This window comes from Solanum dulcamara, chromosome 5 (assembly GCF_947179165.1).
Source record: "Solanum dulcamara chromosome 5, daSolDulc1.2, whole genome shotgun sequence".
In the NCBI taxonomy this organism is placed as follows: domain Eukaryota; kingdom Viridiplantae; phylum Streptophyta; class Magnoliopsida; order Solanales; family Solanaceae; genus Solanum; species Solanum dulcamara.
Genome location: NC_077241.1, coordinates 77,079,710 through 77,102,380, shown reverse-complemented (window position 1 = coordinate 77,102,380; position 22,671 = coordinate 77,079,710). Strand labels below are relative to the sequence as shown.

At 31.5% G+C, this 22,671-nt stretch overlaps 3 protein-coding genes and 1 long non-coding RNA gene across 4 annotated transcripts; 2 read left to right on the top strand and 2 right to left on the bottom strand.

The window, feature by feature from the left end:
• Positions 1 to 1,538: 1,538 nt before the first annotated feature.
• Positions 1,539 to 5,596, top strand: LOC129889997 (replication factor C subunit 2). Its single transcript, XM_055965486.1, has 7 exons — positions 1,539 to 1,754; positions 3,521 to 3,627; positions 3,726 to 3,827; positions 4,064 to 4,259; positions 4,654 to 4,782; positions 4,871 to 5,065; positions 5,152 to 5,596. Exons 1-7 carry the CDS (start codon positions 1,599 to 1,601, stop codon positions 5,260 to 5,262), a joined length of 996 nt encoding a protein of 331 aa, XP_055821461.1. The 5' UTR covers positions 1,539 to 1,598; the 3' UTR covers positions 5,263 to 5,596.
• A 3,472-nt stretch (positions 5,597 to 9,068) lies between these two features.
• On the top strand, positions 9,069 to 13,604 carry LOC129889996 (RHOMBOID-like protein 2). Its single transcript, XM_055965485.1, has 5 exons — positions 9,069 to 9,703; positions 11,592 to 11,755; positions 12,103 to 12,266; positions 12,456 to 12,706; positions 13,292 to 13,604. The coding sequence occupies exons 1-5, from the start codon at positions 9,396 to 9,398 to the stop codon at positions 13,401 to 13,403; spliced, it is 999 nt and encodes a 332-aa protein (XP_055821460.1). The 5' UTR covers positions 9,069 to 9,395; the 3' UTR covers positions 13,404 to 13,604.
• A 1,191-nt stretch (positions 13,605 to 14,795) lies between these two features.
• LOC129888572 (2S seed storage albumin protein-like) lies at positions 14,796 to 15,664 on the bottom strand. Its single transcript, XM_055963529.1, has 2 exons — positions 15,518 to 15,664; positions 14,796 to 15,161 (listed from the first exon to the last, which is right to left on the bottom strand). Exons 1-2 carry the CDS (start codon positions 15,662 to 15,664, stop codon positions 14,877 to 14,879), a joined length of 432 nt encoding a protein of 143 aa, XP_055819504.1. The 3' UTR covers positions 14,796 to 14,876.
• A 6,275-nt stretch (positions 15,665 to 21,939) lies between these two features.
• On the bottom strand, positions 21,940 to 22,671 carry LOC129888571 (uncharacterized). Its single transcript, XR_008766682.1, has 2 exons — positions 22,394 to 22,671; positions 21,940 to 22,313 (listed from the first exon to the last, which is right to left on the bottom strand). It is a non-coding gene; the product is annotated as an uncharacterized LOC129888571 (long non-coding RNA).

Below are 22,671 nucleotides of genomic sequence, written 5' to 3'. Positions count from 1 at the left end.
AATAATTAATAACACATTTAGTCCCTAAAATATTAGGAAATTATGCTCTTGATCTCTAGAATATATTTAAGGGAGACTTAATTATGAAACTATTTATTCAAATTACACCCAATCAAAATTATTTATTCTTAATAGATTCATTAGCTAAACTATTTCTTTTTTTATTCCATTTTTTTCTTTTAATTTTGTGCATGACGTCAGCATCACTGTTATGAAATAATTCATTGTGATACTCCAATATATGATATCATATAGGACTTGGCTTAATTCTCTATGATACTCCGTCGATATATTGATACTCTATCGATTTTATATAGGATTGAACTTTTTTTTTAAGAAATAAAAATAAAACAATTAAAAAAAATTATTAAAATCACAATCTTATTTATTAACTCTAAATTAGTAAATATATTTTTGTGATACTACGTCGGTATATTGATACCATATCAATATCATATAGGACTAAGCTTAATCCTATGTGATACTCCATCGATATATTGATACCATATCCGTATCATTTAGGATTGAGTTTAATTCTCTGTGATACTCCATCGGTATATTAATATTCTATCGGCATCATATAGGGTTGAGCTCTGTTTTAAAGAAATAAAAATAAAATAATTAAGAAAAAATTATTAAAATCACAATCTTATTTATTAAACTCTAAATTAGTAAATTTATTTTTTGTGTTACTCCGTCGGTATATTGACACCACATCGATATCATATAGGATTGAGCTTAATCTTCTATGATACTCAATATATTGGTACCATATCGGTATCATGTAAAGTGAGTGTTAATGTCAGCATGGCGCCAGTGCACGAATTTTAAAATAAATTTATGTCATTTCAATATTTAAAAAAAGGTATGAAAGTAATGAAATATTTAAAAATAAATAGTTTACTTTTTTCGAGTATAAGTGTTGTTCGCATTTACTATATTTAAATTATTTATTTTTAATTAAGACGACAAATAAAAAACAGTTTTATCGAATACGTAATTAAAATAGTAGCTCAAATCGTAAATCAAATTAACTTACTAAGATAAAAAAATTATGTTAACAAAACTTAAAGCTTTCCTTCCAACATTTTTCTAATTTTGATAAATTGATTAAACTTTTAAGTAAGTTTTCATAGTATTCCACTCCAAGCAATGACAAACACAAGGGATAAGAGCCAATTTCCATGCCTTGTATTTGCATTCATTGACCACATTGTTTTGGCTCTATGGAAACATTTTGCTACATATGATGTAATAACCTCTCTAATAACAAACAAGGCCATTAGAAAAACATATTTATTCAAAATATCGTGCGACTAATATTTGCATAATTTTTAAAATTTAAAGCTGGCTTCTTACATCAAATTCGAATCAAGTATTACATGAAATATGAATATAATAAAAAATAAAATACTCGTTTTATCTCTCTTTTGCAAAAAAATACAACCAAATACAACTTAATCTTTAATTATAATTTCATAAAAAAGTTTAATAAAATAAAAAATATTAAAAACCTATGCCAAAATGCTATATTTCCCTCCAATTTGAAGCTGCAATAGAAGGGTTTTAGGAAGAGTTTTTTCTCTTGGAGTTGAGAAATGGCATCTTCTTCTTCGACATCATCTGGCCCGGAAATCCCTTGGGTTGAGAAGTTCCGACCCACCAAGGTATCCGACATCGTCGGCAACGAAGATGCTGTCGCCAGGCTCCAAGTTATTGCTCGTGATGGAAACATGCCCAATCTTATTTTAGCCGTAAGAAATCTCCCAATTTTGATACTGTTTTTTTTTTTCATTTTTTTGTTGCCCCATTTGTGAAAAATAAGAAACTTTACCTTCTCAGGCTGAGTTCTTTAAGTGTTTTTGCTCAATTTATGGGTAATAAGAAACTTTGAGGTTTAGCGTTGAGATTTGTATACCCAGCTTTCCAAACTTTAATGGTGCTTCCCAATTTTGCTACTGTTTTTTAAATTTTTTTGTCCCACTTATGAAAAATAAGAAACTTTACCTTATGGGGTTGAGGTATTTTGCAGATATAGCAAAAAAGACTTAACTTTTTGTTCAATTCTGTGGATAAAGAGAAACTTTGTTTTCTGTATTGGAGGTTTAGTGTTGAGATTAGTACGGTGATAGATCCAGCTTGTAGTGTTTATTGATTTGGCCAGTCATATAAAGGAAAATGAAAAAAAAAGGGATAAGAACTTTCCTGCGGTGTTACTCACAAGCTTAAACTATGTTAGATGCTATTACTATATCTAAATTTATCCAAAGTGAAGAGAAAAAAACACTTAACTTTTTGCTCCATGTATGGTTAATGAAGAAACTATTGTGAGGTTTGTGGTTTACTGCAGAGAATAGTAGAGTGATAGACGTCTTTTGTAATGGGTTCTAGATTTGAGTTGTCAAAAAGTAAAAGAGAAACATATCGCTAAAAATTGCTTTGCAGGGTTATTCACAAGCTTGAAATATGTCAGAAGCTATTAATATATCAAGATTATGTAAAATGAAGAGATTCTAATTTTTGCTTCATTGGATGTTATGAAACTTTATTTATGGATTTTGAGGGTTAATAATTTATGCAACTATGAGATCCATAATCAAAGTCTAATCATGAAATGGTTGTGGAGATACTCAACCTGATAGGGAGGAGTCTATTGTTCGGGGACCTGGTGGGAAAAGAGTTTTTTTCTTGCAGGTCATGCTATCAAAAATTGTCCGAGAAAGTTAGTGTTTAAGAAGTGGCCATGGAAGCTCACTGGGGCTCAAAAGCTCCATACAATGTGTCTTACTTCTACTAGATTGTAGTTCTGCTACTACAATGTCAGTTTTATTCTCTTGCACTCAATAAGTCCAACCATTCATGATTCCTTTTCTTGTGTAAATCTCAATGGTCCTTGCTTAGTAACTGAACTTCTACAATTGCATGGACATATATATTTGCAAAGAAGTATGACTTTATGTGTGAGCTTATGCCAGATGTTGGATGCGGACTCTATTACCTCTTGTGCATGCTCGATTTTGTGGGACAATAGACTTCCAGTTTCAAATACAATGCTGTTATTGATGAATCGCGAATTGGATCCCTGAGTAAAATTGATTGGTTAGTTCCAGTGTGTTGATTGGTGAGAATGTGTAACAACGAAGTAGTTATTGCTTGTTTTCCTGGAGTTGACCATTTTTACTTCAATGCAAGTCTAATTTAGGACTTTCAGCCACCAAAATGTTTGTCCATTTGGTGTCACATTGAATTGGCAAAAGCAGTTTGCTCATTGCAGCACTGGATCTTAATTCAAAACATGGTCCGCGAATTATATTAGGATAAACATAAAGGTGGACAAGACTTTACAGGATGTTGTTCACTGGAAAGTTCTTGAAAATCATGTCCAGCAAATGTTACTTTTCACATATTTATCTAGTCCAATCCATTAAAGAGAATAAAAATGTATAATTACATCCCTAAAAGATTTTGTGCGTAATTTCTTCATGCTGGATATTCAATTCTATATATAACTTTTCTGTAGGGTCCTCCGGGTACTGGCAAAACCACTAGTATATTGGCTCTTGCTCATGAGCTTTTGGGACCAAACTATAAGGAGGCTGTCTTGGAGCTAAATGCATCAGATGATAGGTATATTGAGTGCTTGATTAGATCTAAAATCTCTTTGTTTCGCATGGTTGTTTCTTGCTTCTATAAAATGCTTAGAAGCTTTAATGTTTCTTGTGCAGAGGCATCGATGTTGTTAGAAACAAAATCAAGATGTTTGCTCAGAAGAAAGTTACTCTACCCTCCGGTCGGCACAAAATAATTATTTTGGACGAGGCTGACAGGTTAGAATGTTATTCTGTAAATTTTAGACATCATTTTTGTGCTCAGAGGTTGAAGTCATATGAGAAAAAACTGTTCACTTTTCTATCTCTTCTGCACTATCGCTATCAATTTGATTGATTCTCAGGGGTAGTAGACAATCTGTCTCTGTTGACCTTCATTTTCTGCAGTAGCCCAATCATTTTACTTTTCATTATTGGGTATGGGAATTTTATTGCTATGTTCAATGAATTTTTAGCATGACATCTGGAGCTCAGCAAGCACTGAGGAGGACAATGGAAATATATTCGAATTCCACTCGCTTTGCTCTTGCTTGCAACACTTCTTCTAAGATTATCGAGCCTATTCAAAGTAGATGCGCCCTGGTCCGATTTGCAAGATTATCTGACCAAGAGATCCTTGGACGCCTTATGGCTGTAGTTGCAGCAGAAAAGGTACTAGCAATTTTAATCCTTGACACACACGTACTATTTCTTCTAGTGTTCCTCTTGCTGCTTCTAAGTGGTTTCTTTTGATCCTTGTATTAAATCAACAATTTTTGTCTGCACAATGAGTGAGGTACCATGTTATTAGGCCTTAATTTGTTGCAGCACAATGAACCTCCCAGTTCTGCAAAAATTCATGCCTTTGTTTGCTAATTAGTTTGGTTAAGGAACATCCTGGTGTTTATGTTCTGTCTTAGAAAAAATTCTAACCAAGACATTGGGAAAGTTTCATCTAACCACTTCAATATGCGGTCATCTGTGTTTCTACCAAATTGTTTGCAGAAACATATTGGTGGAAGGGAGGGAAGAGATTCATGATCTAAAGAGATGCTACTTCTTGCAGGTTGCTTATGTACCTGAAGGTCTTGAAGCTATTATATTTACTGCTGATGGAGATATGAGACAGGGCTTAAATAACTTACAAGCAACACACAGTGGATTTGGTTTTGTCAACCAAGAGAATGTTTTCAAGGTTATAAGGCTCACATATCTCTTTGATTAGTTATTCATGTTTGACAGATTCCCCCCTGATGATCCCATTCTCTCTTGCTGAATGCTAGGTTTGTGACCAACCTCATCCGTTGCATGTGAAGAATATGGTGCGGAATGTCCTTGAAGGGAAATTTGATGATGCATGTGCCGGTCTAAAGGCACTGTATGACCTGGGATATTCCCCCACTGACATTATCACGACCCTCTTCCGAATCATAAAGAACTATGATATGGCAGAATATGTTAAGCTGGAATTCTTGAAGGTTTGCCTATTCTATTTCTGAAAACTTCAATTTTTATAAGCAATCTTTTGTTTAGCACCATTTATTCTTTTCTGCTGGGATAACAGGAAACTGGTTTCGCCCACATGAGGATCTGTGATGGGGTTGGTTCATATCTCCAGATGTGTGGTCTGCTGGCTAAACTATCATTGGTTCGAGAAACAGCTAAGGCTGCATGATGAGATAGGCATTGAAGTGTCAGCCTGTCGAATTGCAAAGTTTGTTACTGCAATGAGGCGTTATGCATTTCAATTCTACAAATGTGTGAAGGCTGCATTTTAACTCTACTCTACGAATGAACATGTTAGAGAAAGACCATGTCTTTCCTTTTTTGATTGGTATAATCTGATTAAGAACATGTGACGGGTGGGTTAGATACTTATCACAGCTTCGACTCTTGTCACGAACAAAAGCCTCATAATTGCAACCTTCAAAACTCAGGATTCCTCATATCCTTCGACTCTTAAATATAGGCTGAGTTTGAATTCGTGACTTAAAACACAAGTTCCTCAACTTTTCGTCTATTGGTTTGATAAATACTTAGTTCTTTTGGCGTTGAGCTCGAAATTGTGACCTAAGATATAAGTTCTTTGACTTCTGTTGATTGATATGGTGAAAATATTTTTTTTTTAGTTTTTCGTTCGATATTCGATATCCACATTAAAGTTCAACTAAATTTGAATTTCGCATCGAAAAATGTATTTTTTAACACAAGGGATTCGAACCTGAAGGAGCATATATCATTTTACCACAAATCCTTGTGGGTGTAGCAAATCCTGATTAGGTGTGATCTTTATTTTTTTAAGCATATATTTAAAATATGCTTAAAAACATATGGTAGGTCCATTAATTTAATTATTTTTGCCGTGTCATATTTCCATTACCTAGTTGCGGTGATCCGGGTCTAGTACGTGTTCTCCCCGTGGGGAAGTACAATCATGACAATAATTGCTTTTGATAATGTGTTTTAATAAAAAATATTTATAAATAAATTTATATTTTGTTTTTATTTATTTATTTTACTTTTCGTTTTAATTAGTCTAAATAAGAATGTTTTTAGGTAATTTTTTAATTTTAATTTTTTACGTGATATGTTTAAAGCTATAAAATTAAAAGATATTTTATTAATTATTTATATCTTTAGTTTAAAATCACAAAATTTAAATTATTTTTTTAAAAAAAAAAATTCGTATCGAGTTAAAATAAGGTAAATAAATTGAAGCGTGGGAGTATTAAGAGTCAAATGGTTACACTCTTCCGTTGTTGCACATTTCTGTCGTTGACTAAGAAAAAATATCGAAATTATGTTATTTCCTTGACTTCAGTTTACTTTCTGTTTAAATAATTAAAATTTGTTGTTAATAAATTCATGATGTTACCATTCTTGATCACCTAATTCTCACCCTTTTAATTTATGATTCTTCGATAATAAAATTTGAGAAATAAATGGGTAGGTTATGGGTGATTGATACGTTAGACAGTTACAAAATTTGTTTTTTTGAAAATTTCATATTAATTAGTAATATAAAAATGTTAGCATACCATTTGTGTGGACCCTGAATAGTCAGAGACAAAAGACAAAATTTAAAATTTATAGACTTTGATTTTGTTGTCGAATTCATAATATATTTTGGTACAAGATTTTTAATTAAATATTTATATGAATGAAAAACTTTCTCAAATAATTTTTATTAATCATAAGGCTATATAACTTTCTATAGGCACATAAACAAATAATAGATTCCTCTTACAACTAAAATACTATTAGACTGTTGCAAAAACTAAGAAATTGGAAATTCTACTAAATCAACTACTAGACTCTTTTTATAACTAAACAACTATTTTTTTTAATTTCTTATTCGGTATTCGATATCCATATTGTAGTCCCACTAATTTAGATTCGCGTCGAGAAGTCTCACATTGAAGAAGGAAGGTCTGGTAAAACCCAGGGAAACTCAAATTCAAAACATCTGGTTAAGAATGAAGAAGTACTTATAATTCCACCACAATCATTATCAGTAAACAACTAATTATTTTACAAAACTCTAGCGTTAACACATGTAACATACAATAATTCTGACTCTTTAGTAGTCAGAAGAGAAAAATTAATATGATTTCTTCTTGTGTCATTTTACTTTAATATGATTTCTTCTTGCGCCATTTTACTTTTTCTTATTTGTTTTTTCTTCCAATTGTGTTGAAAGCTAGTAGTTCAACAATTAATCAACCATATATACTATATAGTTGTCCTTTTTCCCTTTTTGGAAAGGATAGTTCAATACGAAAAATGATAATGCTGATCACAATTATATTTGCTTCACACTAAAAAATTCTGAATACATACAATGAATACAAATTAAAAAGTCATCTTCATTTTCTTAAAAAATATTATTTTATTGTATGTTCCGTTTTAAGAAAAAAATATTTGACCTGAAATTTTTTCATGAAAATATCATAAATAATTATTCATTCCTATGATAATTTGAAGTTAGAACTTAAAATTGAATATATTTGTATGTTCAAAAAACACAATATGTTATGACATGACATATGTGGTGAAAACAAAATATCAACTATCATAGGTAGAACTTAGCTATCAAAAGCTTACCCTAATCTTCAAATTGTCGATATATGTATCTTTATTTAGTTATTTATCTTTATCTTCACATTTTTACAAACAAAAAAACATGTGGTCTGTGTTTGTATATATAAAGTGAATGTCAAGAGAAAATGATTTCCACCAAATGAAATGTGAACATTGAGAGATTCAAGTCAAGATTGTATTTTTATACTGCAAGAAGTACAACTACTTTGCCAATTTCTAAGTTTTTTTTTCCTAATGTTCCAACTAACTTGAATTTTGTTAAAAGGTGTGATAACTCTTAGGTTTGTCAACTTTATGAAGTTTTTTTTTTATAAAAAAGAAAAATTCACCCGATATTTACTCTATGTATTGAGACTCAATTAATTTATTTCTTGAACGATTTTAAGACTTCTGATTAAAGGGCAGATGAATCTCAATTATCTCATTATTATTCATATTAAAATTTTATATATGAAATTGTTAATTATAGAAAGATGATGATAAAAGTATAATATCGTTTAAATAAAACATTTTCGAGAATAATTGTTTACCCCAAGTGTGAAAAAAAGACATTAATAATATTACAAGAGAAAACAACCTTCTATAAAATTGCATCATCTTAGATATAATAATTCACTTTTCTTTTTTAAGAGCAAAGTTATATTATCATCTCTTCGTGATTCATCCCCCCAAAAAGGAAAATCTCCTACAATCTTTTTAAATATTTTATAAAACTTTAAAAAGAATTATACTAATTTATAATACTCTTTTATGTATCTTCAAATGTGTAAAATTTATAGCAAATAATTTTAAAATATTAAAGATTTTGTTAAATAAATTAACTTTCATACTCCAAATTCTAATTACTTTTTTTTCTTAGAAAAAAAGACCATTGTTGTTTCTTTAAAGGATCATTATTCAATTATTAATGTAATTTTGGTGGGTCTGTAGATGAGAAAATATACTTAGGACCTACCGCATAAGTAAAAATATTATTTTCAAAAGACTCTTGACTTAAATAACATATATCAAAGCAATATGAAGATTTTTTTAATTAAATAATTCACGATCATTTAAATAAACCAACTTCATTAGGGGAAAATATATTTTCCAAATTAATGAACATTATTTGATTATTAATTTTTCCGTTAGTTTTTATAGATGAGATTTTCAAATTTGAATAACTTTTTTTATTCACGAAAAGTTAATTTTTTCAGATAAAATTTATGTCCAAGTAGAACTTCAAACTTTCTTTTTTTTTTTTAAAAAAGACATGAACAAATGCCTAATTAAAAGACCCTACCATTGTTTTTGATTGTTGTAAAGGAAAAAACTAAAAAGTAAAAAAGAGAAATATATAAATTCATTTAACCTTTTTGGGGTATATAAATATACCATATCGAATAATAATATCTTAATCCACATCCACTTAAGTTTCTCATCTTGTTCTACCAAACTTAAAATAACACAGAGAAGCAAATAAAAAAAAAATGTGCTCACCGCGTTTTCCTGTCTGAAAGATACTTCCCAGCTGTTATAAATCCTCACAACCCCTAAAAATCCTCTCTTTTTCAGTTTTAATTCTTCCCCAATTCTTGAAATTCAGTTCTAAAGCCTTCTTCATCTCTGCTTCCAAGCTACTTTTCCCCCACCCTCACGCCCCCACACATCAATATAAATACACTTCCTAGAAATTCTTGAATTTGTTCAGTTTTTTTGAAATCAAGAATGATGGGTAACAGAGATCTGGAGAGGGGAGGTGGAACAAAATCCAGAAATGGGAGTTACCCACCACCCCCCACAACATCAGTACCTTACTATATAGAGAATTCTGAATCACAGTGGACTTCTTGGCTTGTCCCTATGATTGTTGTGGCCAATGTAGCTATGTTTATTGTCATCATGTTTGTGAACAATTGCCCAAGTAATATCAACAATTTTGGCAGTGGACGCCGCCAGTGTGTTGCCAGGTTTCTTGGGAGGCTTTCTTTTCAACCCCTTCAAGATAATCCACTTTTTGGACCCTCTTCTTCCACGTAAAGTTTTTACCTTTTTAAATTTGACCTAATTTTTGTAATGATTGTTCTCTTTTATGGATTTTGATGTTTATTGGTCTGCCTGATTTGATTGTATTATATATAGTATACAATTTGAACTTATAGAGGATGAGGGTTCTTGCTTATTTGATGCAGAGTGTGGTAATATGGATTCTTGATTTCTATGGTTTTGTAAGTCAGCTAATCCTCACAAGAAAAGGAAAAAGATTGAATTTTTCTCTATAACAAGAACATACTCGTCATACCAGTGTAATTCCACAAGTGGGGTTTGGGGAAAGTTAGATATATGCAGACTTTACCACTACCTGTGAGGATAAAGAGGTTGTTTCCGATAAAAGGAAATACCTTTGTGGGGGTGGAGAGGCTTTTAAGTTGATTACATTAATTCATAAAAGGAAATATTGTTGGTTTTTAGTAAAACACTAACTATCTTGGATTAATTTGTGCCTGATTCATGATTCAATTACTTTGTTGTGTTTCTTGTCTTGTTTGAACAAAGACATTTCAGCTGGCAGAAGTGGATTTAGGATTTGAATTTTATGGATAGAGTTTGAAATTATATCACAACCATTTGATTTATAGGGTATGAAATCTATTACACAGACTTATTTAATGCCTTATTTTTTAATGGTCTGAGCTAAAATTGCTGGATTCGGACTAACCATAACTCCTACAACACATTCGCCCTCTGATGAGAGTTTCAAATTTCTCTTTCCTCTTCATTCATCTGATATTATTATAAGGTTTTAAAATGGGGGTCTTAGGAGGCCAACCCAAGCATAGTTTGAAGAGTGCAATAATGCCAGCTTAATTGCTAGTCAATTCTGCTAATGTTTAGAACTCTTGCCTCAAGCATGTCTTTTGGACATCTAAAGTTTGCTTCTTAGCTCCTGTTTGGGTTCATTTGGAGCCTTTTAGTAATATTCTGGGATCGTTTCCTTTGTAATGTTGCAATGATGCTGTTGCTAGATCAACAATATTTTGATTGCCTTTTAACCTCTTAATGCTAATGCTTGTTCAATCATGTCAAGTTGCATATGTTGGCTGTAACGTCTTGAAAGTTCGGCTTAAGTTTACTTTGATTAATTAATCCTCATTATTATTATGCTGTTTGGACTTCTGCTGACATAATGAACCCACACTTTATGGAAATCCAGGCAAGATATGCCGGAGGTATTAGGTAACAGATGTAGTCAAAAGCTCAATCTGAAATGATAGCACAAACATGATAGTATAAAAAAAATGGGCTTTCAAATGTGATTTGCATTTGGGCAATGGCTAGCTCTTCCAAACATCAGACAAACGAAATAGTAGAAAAATTGTTTGTTTGCTACTAAATTATGAAACACTTTCTACCTTTCCCTACACCTCCAAACCAAACCTTTTTCCATTTTCTGTGAGAAGAATTACATTTTGGAGATGTGAACTGACAGCTAGATGGACGTACAGTTAGCACCCCCTTGGTAAAATTTTTACAAAGTTAGGCATATTTAGGAGAGTGCTTTTGGCAGAAACTTAACAGCAACCTCTAATGGAGAATTCCCTACCGCCATCTTAAGAGTGTTTGTGTTCATTGAGGGAATTGGATAGCTTTTCTTTTTTTCTGGGCATTTTGGAGATAAGTAGATCCCTTGGGGTAGAGTCTGTGATGCAATGTTTGTTCCTATATTGGTTCAATTGACTATCAAGTGTTCCGGAGTTAAAATGGAAGAATCTGCTATTGCTAACGTCTTACTTACTGCTATGCCACACACCGATGTCACTCATATTGGAAAATATAAAATAAAATGAAAGAGAAACCCAAAGAAAAAAATGGAAGACAGATAAATGAACTACTATATATTCATTCTTCCTTGTTCTTGTGCAGGCTGCAAAAATTGGGAGCTCTAGAATGGGAAAAAGTAGTTCACGGACATCAGGGCTGGAGGCTTTTCACTTGTATCTGGTTACATGCTGGTGTTGTTCATCTGCTTGCCAACATGTTGAGCTTGGTTTTCATTGGAATTCGCCTTGAGCAGCAGTTTGGTTTCGGTACAGTTCTACTCCCTATGCCCTCAAATTTTTATTTACGTTCTTTTGGATAACTATTATTCTACGAATGCTTTCTTCATGCCTAAGCAAACCATTCTATTTTCCTCTAAATTGTGCCCTGTGTCTAGCATCGACGAGTCAGTTTGTCATTGCAGGTCATCTGCTGAAATTGAAGTACTGTTTTTTTTACTTGCAAGCTGTTTATCATCAATAATTTCAGTCACTTCTTTCTGAAATCAAACCCCACCTTCGATTTTCTTAAACTTGAGCTGAGAAGCGTCCTAATTCATTTTTTGATCTTATATTTATGTCTTGTGTTACTTACCATTCTGTAATGTTACGTGCAGTCCGGGTAGGGATTATCTACCTTTTGTCAGGAATTGGTGGGAGTGTTCTTTCTTGCCTTTTCATTCAACAAAGCATCTCTGTTGGAGCTTCTGGTGCTCTATTTGGACTTCTTGGAGCAATGTTATCGGAGCTTCTTACTAACTGGAGTATATATACCAATAAGGTATAAACTCTGGTATTCTGTTGTTCTTTTCTTTTGTTTCTTTTGTCGGTCAGGGTTCTGTACAGGTCATTCATATTGGCTCTTTAAGCATCTCTTTATGTTCTTTCCCTTGTTGAGCAGGTTATTCGTTTCATTTTATAACACGTTCCAAGTACTTAATTCCGGCACTAATTACCCTCATTTGTACAGGCTGCAGCTCTTGTCACTCTTATTATCATCATCGCGATTAACTTAGCTGTTGGTCTTCTTCCTCACGTCGATAACTATGCCCATATTGGAGGTTTCATGAGTGGTTTTCTTCTTGGCTTTGTTCTGCTACTACGACCTCAGTTTGGTTGGCTCGAAAGGCAACATCTTCCAGCTGAAGGTCGCCTCAAGTCCAAGTTCAAAGCTTACCAATACGTTCTCCTGCTGATTGCCTCGATTTTGTTGATTGTCGGGTAAGCTCTATCATCCTACATTTGCCTTACAGTACAACAACCTACCCAGTGAATTCCCACCTAGTGGGATCTGAGGAAGGTAGTGTGTATACAGACCTTACCACTATCTCATTGAGGTAGAGTATATTTGCCTTATAGTAGTGTCTTAAAAATAGTTAGAAAGGCTCGTAAATCTTTTTTTAGCTCAGAATAACTTATTGGTCGATCAGGATCAAATGTTGAGTAACACTATGGTCTGCATAAGGAGGCGGATTTAGAATTCTAAGTCAATTAGTCCTAAGAACTTGTCACCCACTACTCCTTTGCAACTATGGGTGTTGACTTGCTATAAATATATATATCAACTAGTTGGGATCACGCTATATAAAATCTTGTACATCCGTTTCGTTCTTGTGTCTATAGTAATATATTTTAGAAGGATTTAAGTCATATATGCTGACAGTTCAGTTAACATGACTTATTATAGTGTGTTAGTACTTCTAATAAGGTCAAATTATTTTTTTTACATCGTCAGTGCATATACTATATATACATGTATATTCCGAGCCAATAATTTTGTTTCTTTTCCCTCTAAAAATCCTACAGATTCACAGTGGGATTGGTGATGCTATTTAGAGGTGTGAAGGCAAATGAGCATTGCGATTGGTGTCGTTATTTAAGCTGTTTGCGTACATCAAGATGGAGCTGTGAAAATTAACTAAAGAGCTTTATGATTTTATTAATTCTGTCTTTCTTTTTACATTAGACAAAAACAAACATATTGTTCATATCTTATTATTACTTTGACATGTATAGTGACTGTTGGTTTTGTGGTATGAATTATAATATATTGTAAATCTATATACTATTTGCATTGGATCTATATTCTTTATGTTAAGAAAGATACCAAGAATATATATATATATATTTTTTTTTATTTTTTTTTATTTTTTCTTCATAATCAAATTAGAATACTACATGAAAATTTCTTTTATAAACATGACTACTTTTATTTAATGTACATCTGAATTTTTAGTTGGCCCAATAATCCTCCTGAACTTGACAATTTGATAGCCTATACTCCCCATGACTTGTAAACCGTAAATTTCAAAGTCTTCTTTTTTCAATTCTAAACTTCGACATAAATTGAGAAATACGGAGTAATTTCTACATTGGATAGAATTTTGGAAAAATTACCTGATGTAGATATACAACATACCTTGTAATTACACTTTATAGTGATACTTTTTTAAAAAATATACATTTATATACGTATTTGTGTGTCCAAATATATACATTTGTATATGAAAATATGTATGACCATGTGTAAGAACAAATGCTTGATATACATACAACCACACGGTAACTTCTAATTAGGGAAATTAATCTTAATTTACTTATAATGAAGGGATCTTTACATAAATAAAGAATGCAAATAGCCGAACAAATTACTGTTTACTTTTTCTTAACCCTATATATAAATTATACACAATTATACACATACTATACCTCCGCGGGCTATTTTTAGTTTATAATTTAATTAGGAAAATTATTTGGGTGAGTATTTTTTATTAAATAATTACTAATTTTAGCAATACCTAATAGTAAATGCATACTATATAAATGTATTATAAGTGTTTTTAAAATATATTAGGCTTGTTTAATAAGAAATTAACACAATATATTATAAGTATATTAAAATATATGATATATTATAAGTATATTAAAATATATGATAGATGTAATAAAACCTATATTATATGAATTTTATAAATTATTCTCTGCAATATATATTAAAATTATATTATAAATATATTATAAATCTTCATTAAAAAATAATATTTATTACTATAAATGGTAAATATAATATTATGTAAAACGAAGGATATTTACACAAATAGCCGAATATACATATTTTATATGCGGATTATTTTTGCTGATTAAAAAAACTATTTAGATTAATTCTTAATTATTTAAAAAAATAAAAGGAAAATAATGACACTTGTTGAACATAGTCAAAAACAGAAACAGAGTCGAATATGACGAACATCACACCACTAAAGGTGTGATTATTTTATTAATACTACAACGATCGAGTCTACAACAACAACTAGATCTTTTATTAAAAGGCAATACATATATAATTTGCATATTTGTTGCAAATTAAGATGCCTTATATATATTAACATAATTAAAACAAGGTGCGAAGTGTTTGGATCTCACATCGCTGTGGGCTAAGTCTACATAAACCAGGCAAATTCTGTGCAGTCTGAAGCATTTGCTGCTTTTTTCTTCCTTGCACTTGGCCTGTCTGCTCCTCTTGTTGAACCACTTGCATTAATCCCTCACAACGACACTGTGGGTCTTGTATTTGTTCCAGCTGATTGCAACACTGTTGAACCTCACGCGGGATTTGTTGATCCTCATATTGGACCTTCTGCCTTAGGAACTCTTGGCATGAGCGTAGCTGTTGTGCCTGTATTGTTAATAACACATCACCATTTCAATTCATGTGAAGGGACACGAAAATTTTCATCTAATCATAAATATTTGTCACCATATAGAATAAATTATTGTTTTCTCTATCTCAATTTTAGTTCGAGAGTCGAATAAAAAGAACTAATTGTGATTTATTTGCATGATTTTAAATTGTTAATTCTGGTTACTTGGTAATATTTTAAATATATAGATTATTTTTTAAAAATCTTCAAAATTGTAGGTTTGAATTCACCATCAAAAAAATAAGAAGTTGGACTCTCAAAATTGAAACCATGCCATATAAATTAAATATAAAAAAGGTCATTTTTTGTGATTGATAAAATAAAAGAGAACCTGCTGAATTTGCTGCTGGCAGCTTTGAGTCTGTGGGTTCTCAGCATCTTCAGAAATGGTGATGGTCATGATACGTGAGCTACAAACTGTGGCTGCCATGAAAAGGATGGCTAAAGAAATGGCTCCAATAATCATTACTCTACCCATGATTAATTTAATTAAACTTTTTTTTAGATGATGATGATTATAATGAAAAGATGTGAGATGTTGTTCAATGGAAAAAATGGACTAAATTTATAGGGGATTAAAGGGGTTGCATGTTAAGTACGTGGTATAGGTTTTGGCAGGTGGATATATGGTGTCTTTTTCTGCATGTTGTTATGTTTTTATCTTCCTTGGTAACACGTAGGTGAAGAAATCAATTATAACCGTTGTGGTGAAGTGATAGGACTGCTCCATTCTTAATTGGAGGCTTTGGATTCGAGCCTTGAATATGACGAAGATTCTGTTGGGAGCGCCACCTCCAAATAGGCTTGCAGTGCATGATTCAAGATTTAATATTCGGGACTCTACGAACTCCGGACATTATGGTGGAAAAAAATTTAATTATAACCAACATGAATTGTGGTGCATTAGTTGGACTGCTCTACCCTTAATCAGAGGTCTCCAATTCGAGCCTTGAGTATGGTAAAAATTCTGTTGAGAACGCCACCCCCAAATGAGCCTACAGAGCACGATTCAGATTTAGTTAGAGCTCTACAAACTTCGGATATCGCATGGAAAAAGAAGAAGAAATCAATTACAACACTCTTACATAATTAAGAAAAAAAATAACTTTGTTTGTTTGTAAATTAGAAACTGATTTAGGAGCTGTATAGAAACTGTTGTTTCTATTTGCTTACTTTGGTTTCTTCGTCAAAAAAATTGAACACTAGGAACAATGGAGGAGCATTATACTGCCTATTATACCCTTTCACTCTTAGAGCATGTTTGAATTTGTTTCTGACTTATAAGTGAAAATTCACAAGTTATAAATTTTAACTTAGAATTTTGTGACTTATTTTTATTATTTTATCTTTAAATTAAGTACTTAGTAGCATTATTTTTTAATTCAAACGTTAAAAAAATGTTTAAAAATACTTAAAATAAGTCAATCCAAACAGACTCTTAATTTCATTATGAGACATTGTTTGTTTGGATACAAAATTTAAAATAAAAATGATTTTAAAAAAAAATTGTAATGTAAAATAAACCGTAACTATTCGTAAACGTGATACTTTTTGGATTTCGAGATCAAACTAGTCTTTCTTTGATCTTAATTTTTTCATATATTTGTTAAATATCTTGAATTATCAATTATTCTGACTTATATCTTGAGCTATCAATTATTGTGACTTATATGTTTTACGTATATGCAAATTTTATTTCAAATAATTTTAAAATTTCATACTTAATTCAATATTAAACCGTTTGACTCTCGAAATCTGAACAGTGACGCATAAATTAGGACAAAAAAAGTATTTGTTTATGTTTAATGAAAGATCTTGATCTATTGAAATTTTATTTGTTTATGCTTAATGTAAGATTTTAATTTTAATCATTAATAAAATTTCAGTTATTGTGCGTTTCTTTTTTAAGATTAAAATTTTAATTATTCAGATTATTTTTAAGTATTCAGATTTCACTTATTGTGCATTTATTTTTTAAGATTTGAATTTTAATTATTAAGTAGTGTATTTGTTTTGTCTATGTTAGAATCATTTAATGAATCTGGATAAGATTTTGCAACAAAATCTTAATAATCTAAACAAGATTTGCAATACCATTTTAATATCATTCACTAAAATGTTTATTTAAAGATTTCTACATTCAAATATCAGCACACTAGACACCTTTCGCAATATAATTATCACCATCAATTATATTACAGTAACAGAACCACATACTCTAATAATGTTAAAAAGTGATATTTTTTCGTCAAAAAATTACAAATATATACTTTTTTTCATCATTCGCTACAAACTAATTATCACTAACCCCATCGTTACCATAACAATCATCAACTATTACTGTCATCCCCAACACAAAATACTATCCTCCAATCGACTATCTCTTAGCCAATACACCACCCTCAAGTAACATATAATTTTATCAAACTATTTAGTCGATATAATAACATTATTAAACTAGTTTAGTAATTTATGAATTTTTCGAGTATTTATTAACTTTTAGAAAAAGACAAACTTTTATCTAGTTACATATATAGAATGAACAAATTAAATAATTTTTAATTATTTAATACTAGTAAAATTATTTGCTTCGCGCGGTTATGAAACTTCTCCTAACTACACAAATGAAAAATTCGAAGTAATCAATATATGCAACACATCATATGATTTTATAATTTTTAGAAATTATAGAGTTCTCGAGGGATAGTCCTCTCAATTGGGGAAAAGAGGATTCAATTAACACCAACACTTTCTATATTACTAACTCCATAAGCAACTTAGATAAGATGAAGTTTTTACGTTGTGTTAACAGAATTCTATAAAATCTTGTACAAGATCTTATAAAATGAAAGAAGAAAACAATCTCGGCGAAAATTGATGATTAATTGAATAATTGAGATTCAAACAATATATCAATAATAATCATATAAGTCTTAAAAAGTTCGTACACACAAGCAGCGAAGTTTCCAACTTAAACATGATCAAAATATTGTAACGACCCATTAGGTCATTTTGAGAACTAGAGCTTTTTATTTTATAAAAGACTCATTCCGTAAATTTTTAATGGGTATTTTGGATTATTCAATAAGTATGATTATTTAGTTGAGGGTTGAATTTAAATAACTAATTAAATTAATGGGTTAAAGTCTTAATTTAATTAATATTACATACCAATTATTAAAGGAAAAGGATAGGGTTTATAATTATTTTTTTTACATAATTAGTTGGAGCAAAAAGAAAGGAAAAAAAAATGAATGAAGAGAACAGTGACGAAGACAAAGCAGAACGCAGAAGCTGGGGAAAAAAATACGGAGGAAGAAAGAAAAGAAAGGAGAAAAGAAAAATAAAGGAGAAGAGAAAAATAGGAATTTTCATTCCAAAGCGTCAAGGTAATTATTTTCATCCTTTCCATTAAATTTTTATGTGATTATGAACATATTTTTAGGGTATATTGGTGAAGAAATAATGTTGAAATAAGAAAATATGATCCTAGGATTCTTCACATAAAATCTTGATTTGGGGGTCGAATAACGATCCGTTTTAGCTGAAATTTGACATGTGAATTTATTTTATCATGAGTGAACATAATTGGAAAGAAAATTTCAGATTTGACTTCAATGACTCGGAATGACTTTTTGACCTAATTTTTTATCCGAAAATAAATATAGCTATATGGGTGTCATTGAATTCGTATTCTTATGAAGATTATGTATTTGAACATATTTTGATAATTCGGAAGCGTTACGAGAGGCTCAAGTTTTAAAGTGATTATTTAATTTAATTAAGGTTTAACCCTAGCTTTGAAATTCATAAAATATGGGAGTGGACATGTTAAGTGGCATCAAGATTAGGAACGTATTTATAGAATTAGGTGAGTTATTGGGTCTAGGTTAAACATATATATAATATTGGTGTTTACGGATTAGTTTACTTATAAATATTATATATTTAATAGATTGAAATTGGTCTGAGGCATTGAAGAAAGGAAAGACATTGGTGGATTAGCTTGCTTTACTTCGGTTCTTCGGTTGAGGTAGGTTATGGTTTTTTATTCTATATCATAGATAGACTCTTAAGAGTGATCGATAGTCATTGAGTAATGCGTGAAGTTTACTATGCATTTAATTATTGTGGTTTGGATGATTGATATGTTGTTGTGATTGGTCTGAAATCCTGAGGCCATGAAATCCATAATCTTGAACTTGCCCTATCAAAAGTGGTGCCTTGAATAAAGAAGGCTTGATGAAATATTGTTAATGAAGTGGAATGTAATCATGAAGAATGATAAATTAGATATATTTGGATTGGGTGTCACGTTCCGACACGATATATTTGGATCGGGTGTCACGTTCCGACATGGTATATTTGGATCGGGTGTCACGTTCCGGCACGGTAATATTAAAGAAAAATATATTAAAATGACTTAATACTACCCAATCTCCAATAACTCATTTTCCAAAGGAGTGTGATATGGAGGCTTGAGTCCTCATGTGTGATCTTAATATTGTTGATTGGTTATGAAATTGTTCATTGTGTTGTCACTTGATCTTGATCCTGTTGGTTGCCACCTGTTAAGTGCTACAGTTGATTTCCCGCTATTACTTATTGCATATTGATTCCTATTTTGAGTCGGCCGATGATACCTACCTAGTACATGTTGTCCTGTACTGACCCCTACTTGTATCTTTTTTTGTTTTATTTTGTGGGGTGCAGCGAGTATTCCACCGACTTTGACTCGATCTCAGCTCTAGTCAGTCTCCAGTTCATAAGATTTCAGGGTGAGCTATCCTTCTAGCTGGCGATGGAATCTCTTATCATGGCATGGTGTCCTTAGTTTTCAGACACGTTATGTTATTTATTTATTTGGTGTTTGATAATTCGAGACTTAATTTTAGAATTTAGATGTCCTTCATGTGATGACTTTCAGGTTTTGGGGAAAACGTATTTATTTGAGCTTCCGCGTTATTGTTATTAGTTGGGGTTTGTATCGTTGGTTCTCCCACCAAGGAGGTCAAGTGTGGGTGCCACTCATGGCCCATTTTGGATCGTGACAAATATTATCATTCATTAATTGGTGTAGAACTGCAAAATTTATACAACCAAATCAACATCCTGCTAACTTTTTATTGCGGGGTAAGGGGGAAGACCAATATATAAATAAAACTTATGTTGCTCGAACTCTTTGCTAGATCCTCCAAAAGTGATGCATTTTTAAAGGATCCAACACATGTGTAGAAGCATCTTTAGAGAGCCCGAACAACATAGAATAGAACATTATACAATATATATGTTCAATATATAATACTTCTTCATAATTACAATAACTAAGTGATGAAAAATAATGAATAACTGTGACATGAAATAAGGAAAGAAGAAGCAATGGAGGAATAAATAGAATCATGACTATTTACTGGGGTTATGGTGAGAACAGTTGTTTATTTCTTCACAGTAATATGTCTTAGGGATTTTGGGTAGTAAGGATGAGAACAATTGTTTATTTCTTTTGCTTCCAGACTTTGTAACAGTTGGATTCTCAAATGTTGCTTCTTCAAGAGGTAGTTTCTTCTCAGATATCAGCTTAAAGATATAAAAATATTATAGGAAAGGAGAAAAAAGATAAGTGCACTTTTTGCATACAGAAAATCCACATCACATTCGTTATTATAATAATACCAATATAGCACAAAGTTATATAATCAAAGCAATATAAAAAGATCCTATTTAATTTTTAGTGATAATTTTTTGATAACTACACTTCTAATAATTTCAAATGACTGCAAGAGAGATCCCAATTCCATGTATCCGGTTAAGCAAGCCCTGCCCGCCAGCATCCACCCAGACAAAAAAGGTGAGCGCCTAGCGCGAAAAATTGTCAGAGAAAAATAATATGTTAGAATTGAAAGATAAAAGACAAATAAATATCCCCGTTTGGAGAGTTAGATATCTAGTGGACCATCAACTAACTCTATATAGTAAGTTTTTTTTCCTTTATATCGCATTGAACTAGGTTGTTGTGCCAAATTTCCTGAATTAACAGAAAAAGCTTGTTCTTTTTTTTTTTAATTTAAAAAGACACTTTCAAGAGAAAAACATATAAAACTTACAAAAATCTCTGCTTCAATCAATAGTTCTTTACATTGCAAAAATCTACTCCAACAAATGCTGCTAAGTGTGGAGAGAAAAAACATAAGGCCCGAGATTAGAAGAAAAAGACAAGAAAATCAGAGGAAAAGTGTCAAAAGATTAACCTTAGGAAAGAAACAGGGAAATCTCTGTTGCAATTGTTAGTTCCCAAAGCTGCAACCAGTGAATATCGCGAAGTGGGGAGAAAACATATGAGATGAGAGTAAATGTGTCTTTTGGAGTTTTCTAACTGAAAACTGCAATTATTAATTGATTGAATCTTGATTAGTCGTGACTTTTGGGAGAAATAACTTAAATTTGATTGGAAAATTAGGTTTTAAAAAATGGGAGGAAAAATGGAAAAAAAAAAGAAAAGAAAGATATATAGCTTGTAGGCCTTAGAAGCTGCCAATCAGTAGGATATGATCCTCTCTATATATAAGATACTATATTAAATAATAGTAACAACTAATAATATACTCAATATGAGCAAATTGTTAGGACAACAAACTGCTAGCTCCTTATTGTGAGCTCAGTACATTGACAATGATCTTTGTGGCTAAATTACCCATAAGCTATAGTGCCATATCATTCTCATAAGTAGAGAATGCAAAACAATAGCAATCATCGTTTAAAAATCAAGGCTCTTTGACAGAGAAACATTCCACTCAACAACTCTAAGTCAGCTTATTAAAACAAGAAAGTACTTGCCGATAAAGCAAATTGTAATTATGGATACTGAAATTGTGAACCATACATGTTCGACATGAGGTTTTGAGTCTACGTATCCAACTATAGTTTAAGACCATCACTGAATTGCTCTATGCCTATACAGAATATTATGCAAGGCATGTAAATGTTAGTTTTTATTAGCAAAATAACTTCCCATATCAGTTAGAAATCAGATGTAAAATGAAGATATAGGACATTTAGGAGGTAGGAGTGCTCCTCATCATCAAAGGCATCCTGATAGCCCACTTCTCAATCATTGCTACAATTTTAATCTGAAATGAATAAAATATAAGTCTCTGTTGTGATCAATATTTTCTAGATCCTTATTTTGTAAATTCAACTTGGTATGTACCTCAAATAGAGAAAAGGAATAACCAATTGAAATCCGTCCTGTTTAGACAAAGCAAAATAATGAAGTACTTTTTTAACCTAGCCACATGTCTCCTTGTAGAACTCTTCCTTGTAAGGAACCTTGTTGTTAGGACCGAAATAATTAGCTGTCATGCGAAATCTAGCAAAGCAAACCTCGAATGATCATGAGTAAGAAGACAAACGAGAAATATACCAAAAGAGACACAAGCATTTAATGTGGTTCGGTCAACCGACCTACATCTACGAGGAGATGAGCAA

Coding starts and splice junctions, on each gene's coding strand:
- LOC129889997 (XM_055965486.1), top strand. CDS start 1,599: ATGGCATCTTCTTCTTCGACATCATCTGGCCCGGAAATCCCTTGGGTT. Junction 3,628..3,725: donor CTAAATGCATCAGATGATAG/GTATATTGAGTG, acceptor TTTCTTGTGCAG/AGGCATCGATGTTGTTAGAA. Junction 5,066..5,151: donor TTAAGCTGGAATTCTTGAAG/GTTTGCCTATTC, acceptor CTGGGATAACAG/GAAACTGGTTTCGCCCACAT.
- LOC129889996 (XM_055965485.1), top strand. CDS start 9,396: ATGATGGGTAACAGAGATCTGGAGAGGGGAGGTGGAACAAAATCCAGA. Junction 11,756..12,102: donor TGAGCAGCAGTTTGGTTTCG/GTACAGTTCTAC, acceptor TGTTACGTGCAG/TCCGGGTAGGGATTATCTAC. Junction 12,267..12,455: donor GGAGTATATATACCAATAAG/GTATAAACTCTG, acceptor TCATTTGTACAG/GCTGCAGCTCTTGTCACTCT.
- LOC129888572 (XM_055963529.1), bottom strand. CDS start 15,664: ATGGGTAGAGTAATGATTATTGGAGCCATTTCTTTAGCCATCCTTTTC. Junction 15,162..15,517: donor GCCAGCAGCAAATTCAGCAG/GTTCTCTTTTAT, acceptor TTAACAATACAG/GCACAACAGCTACGCTCATG.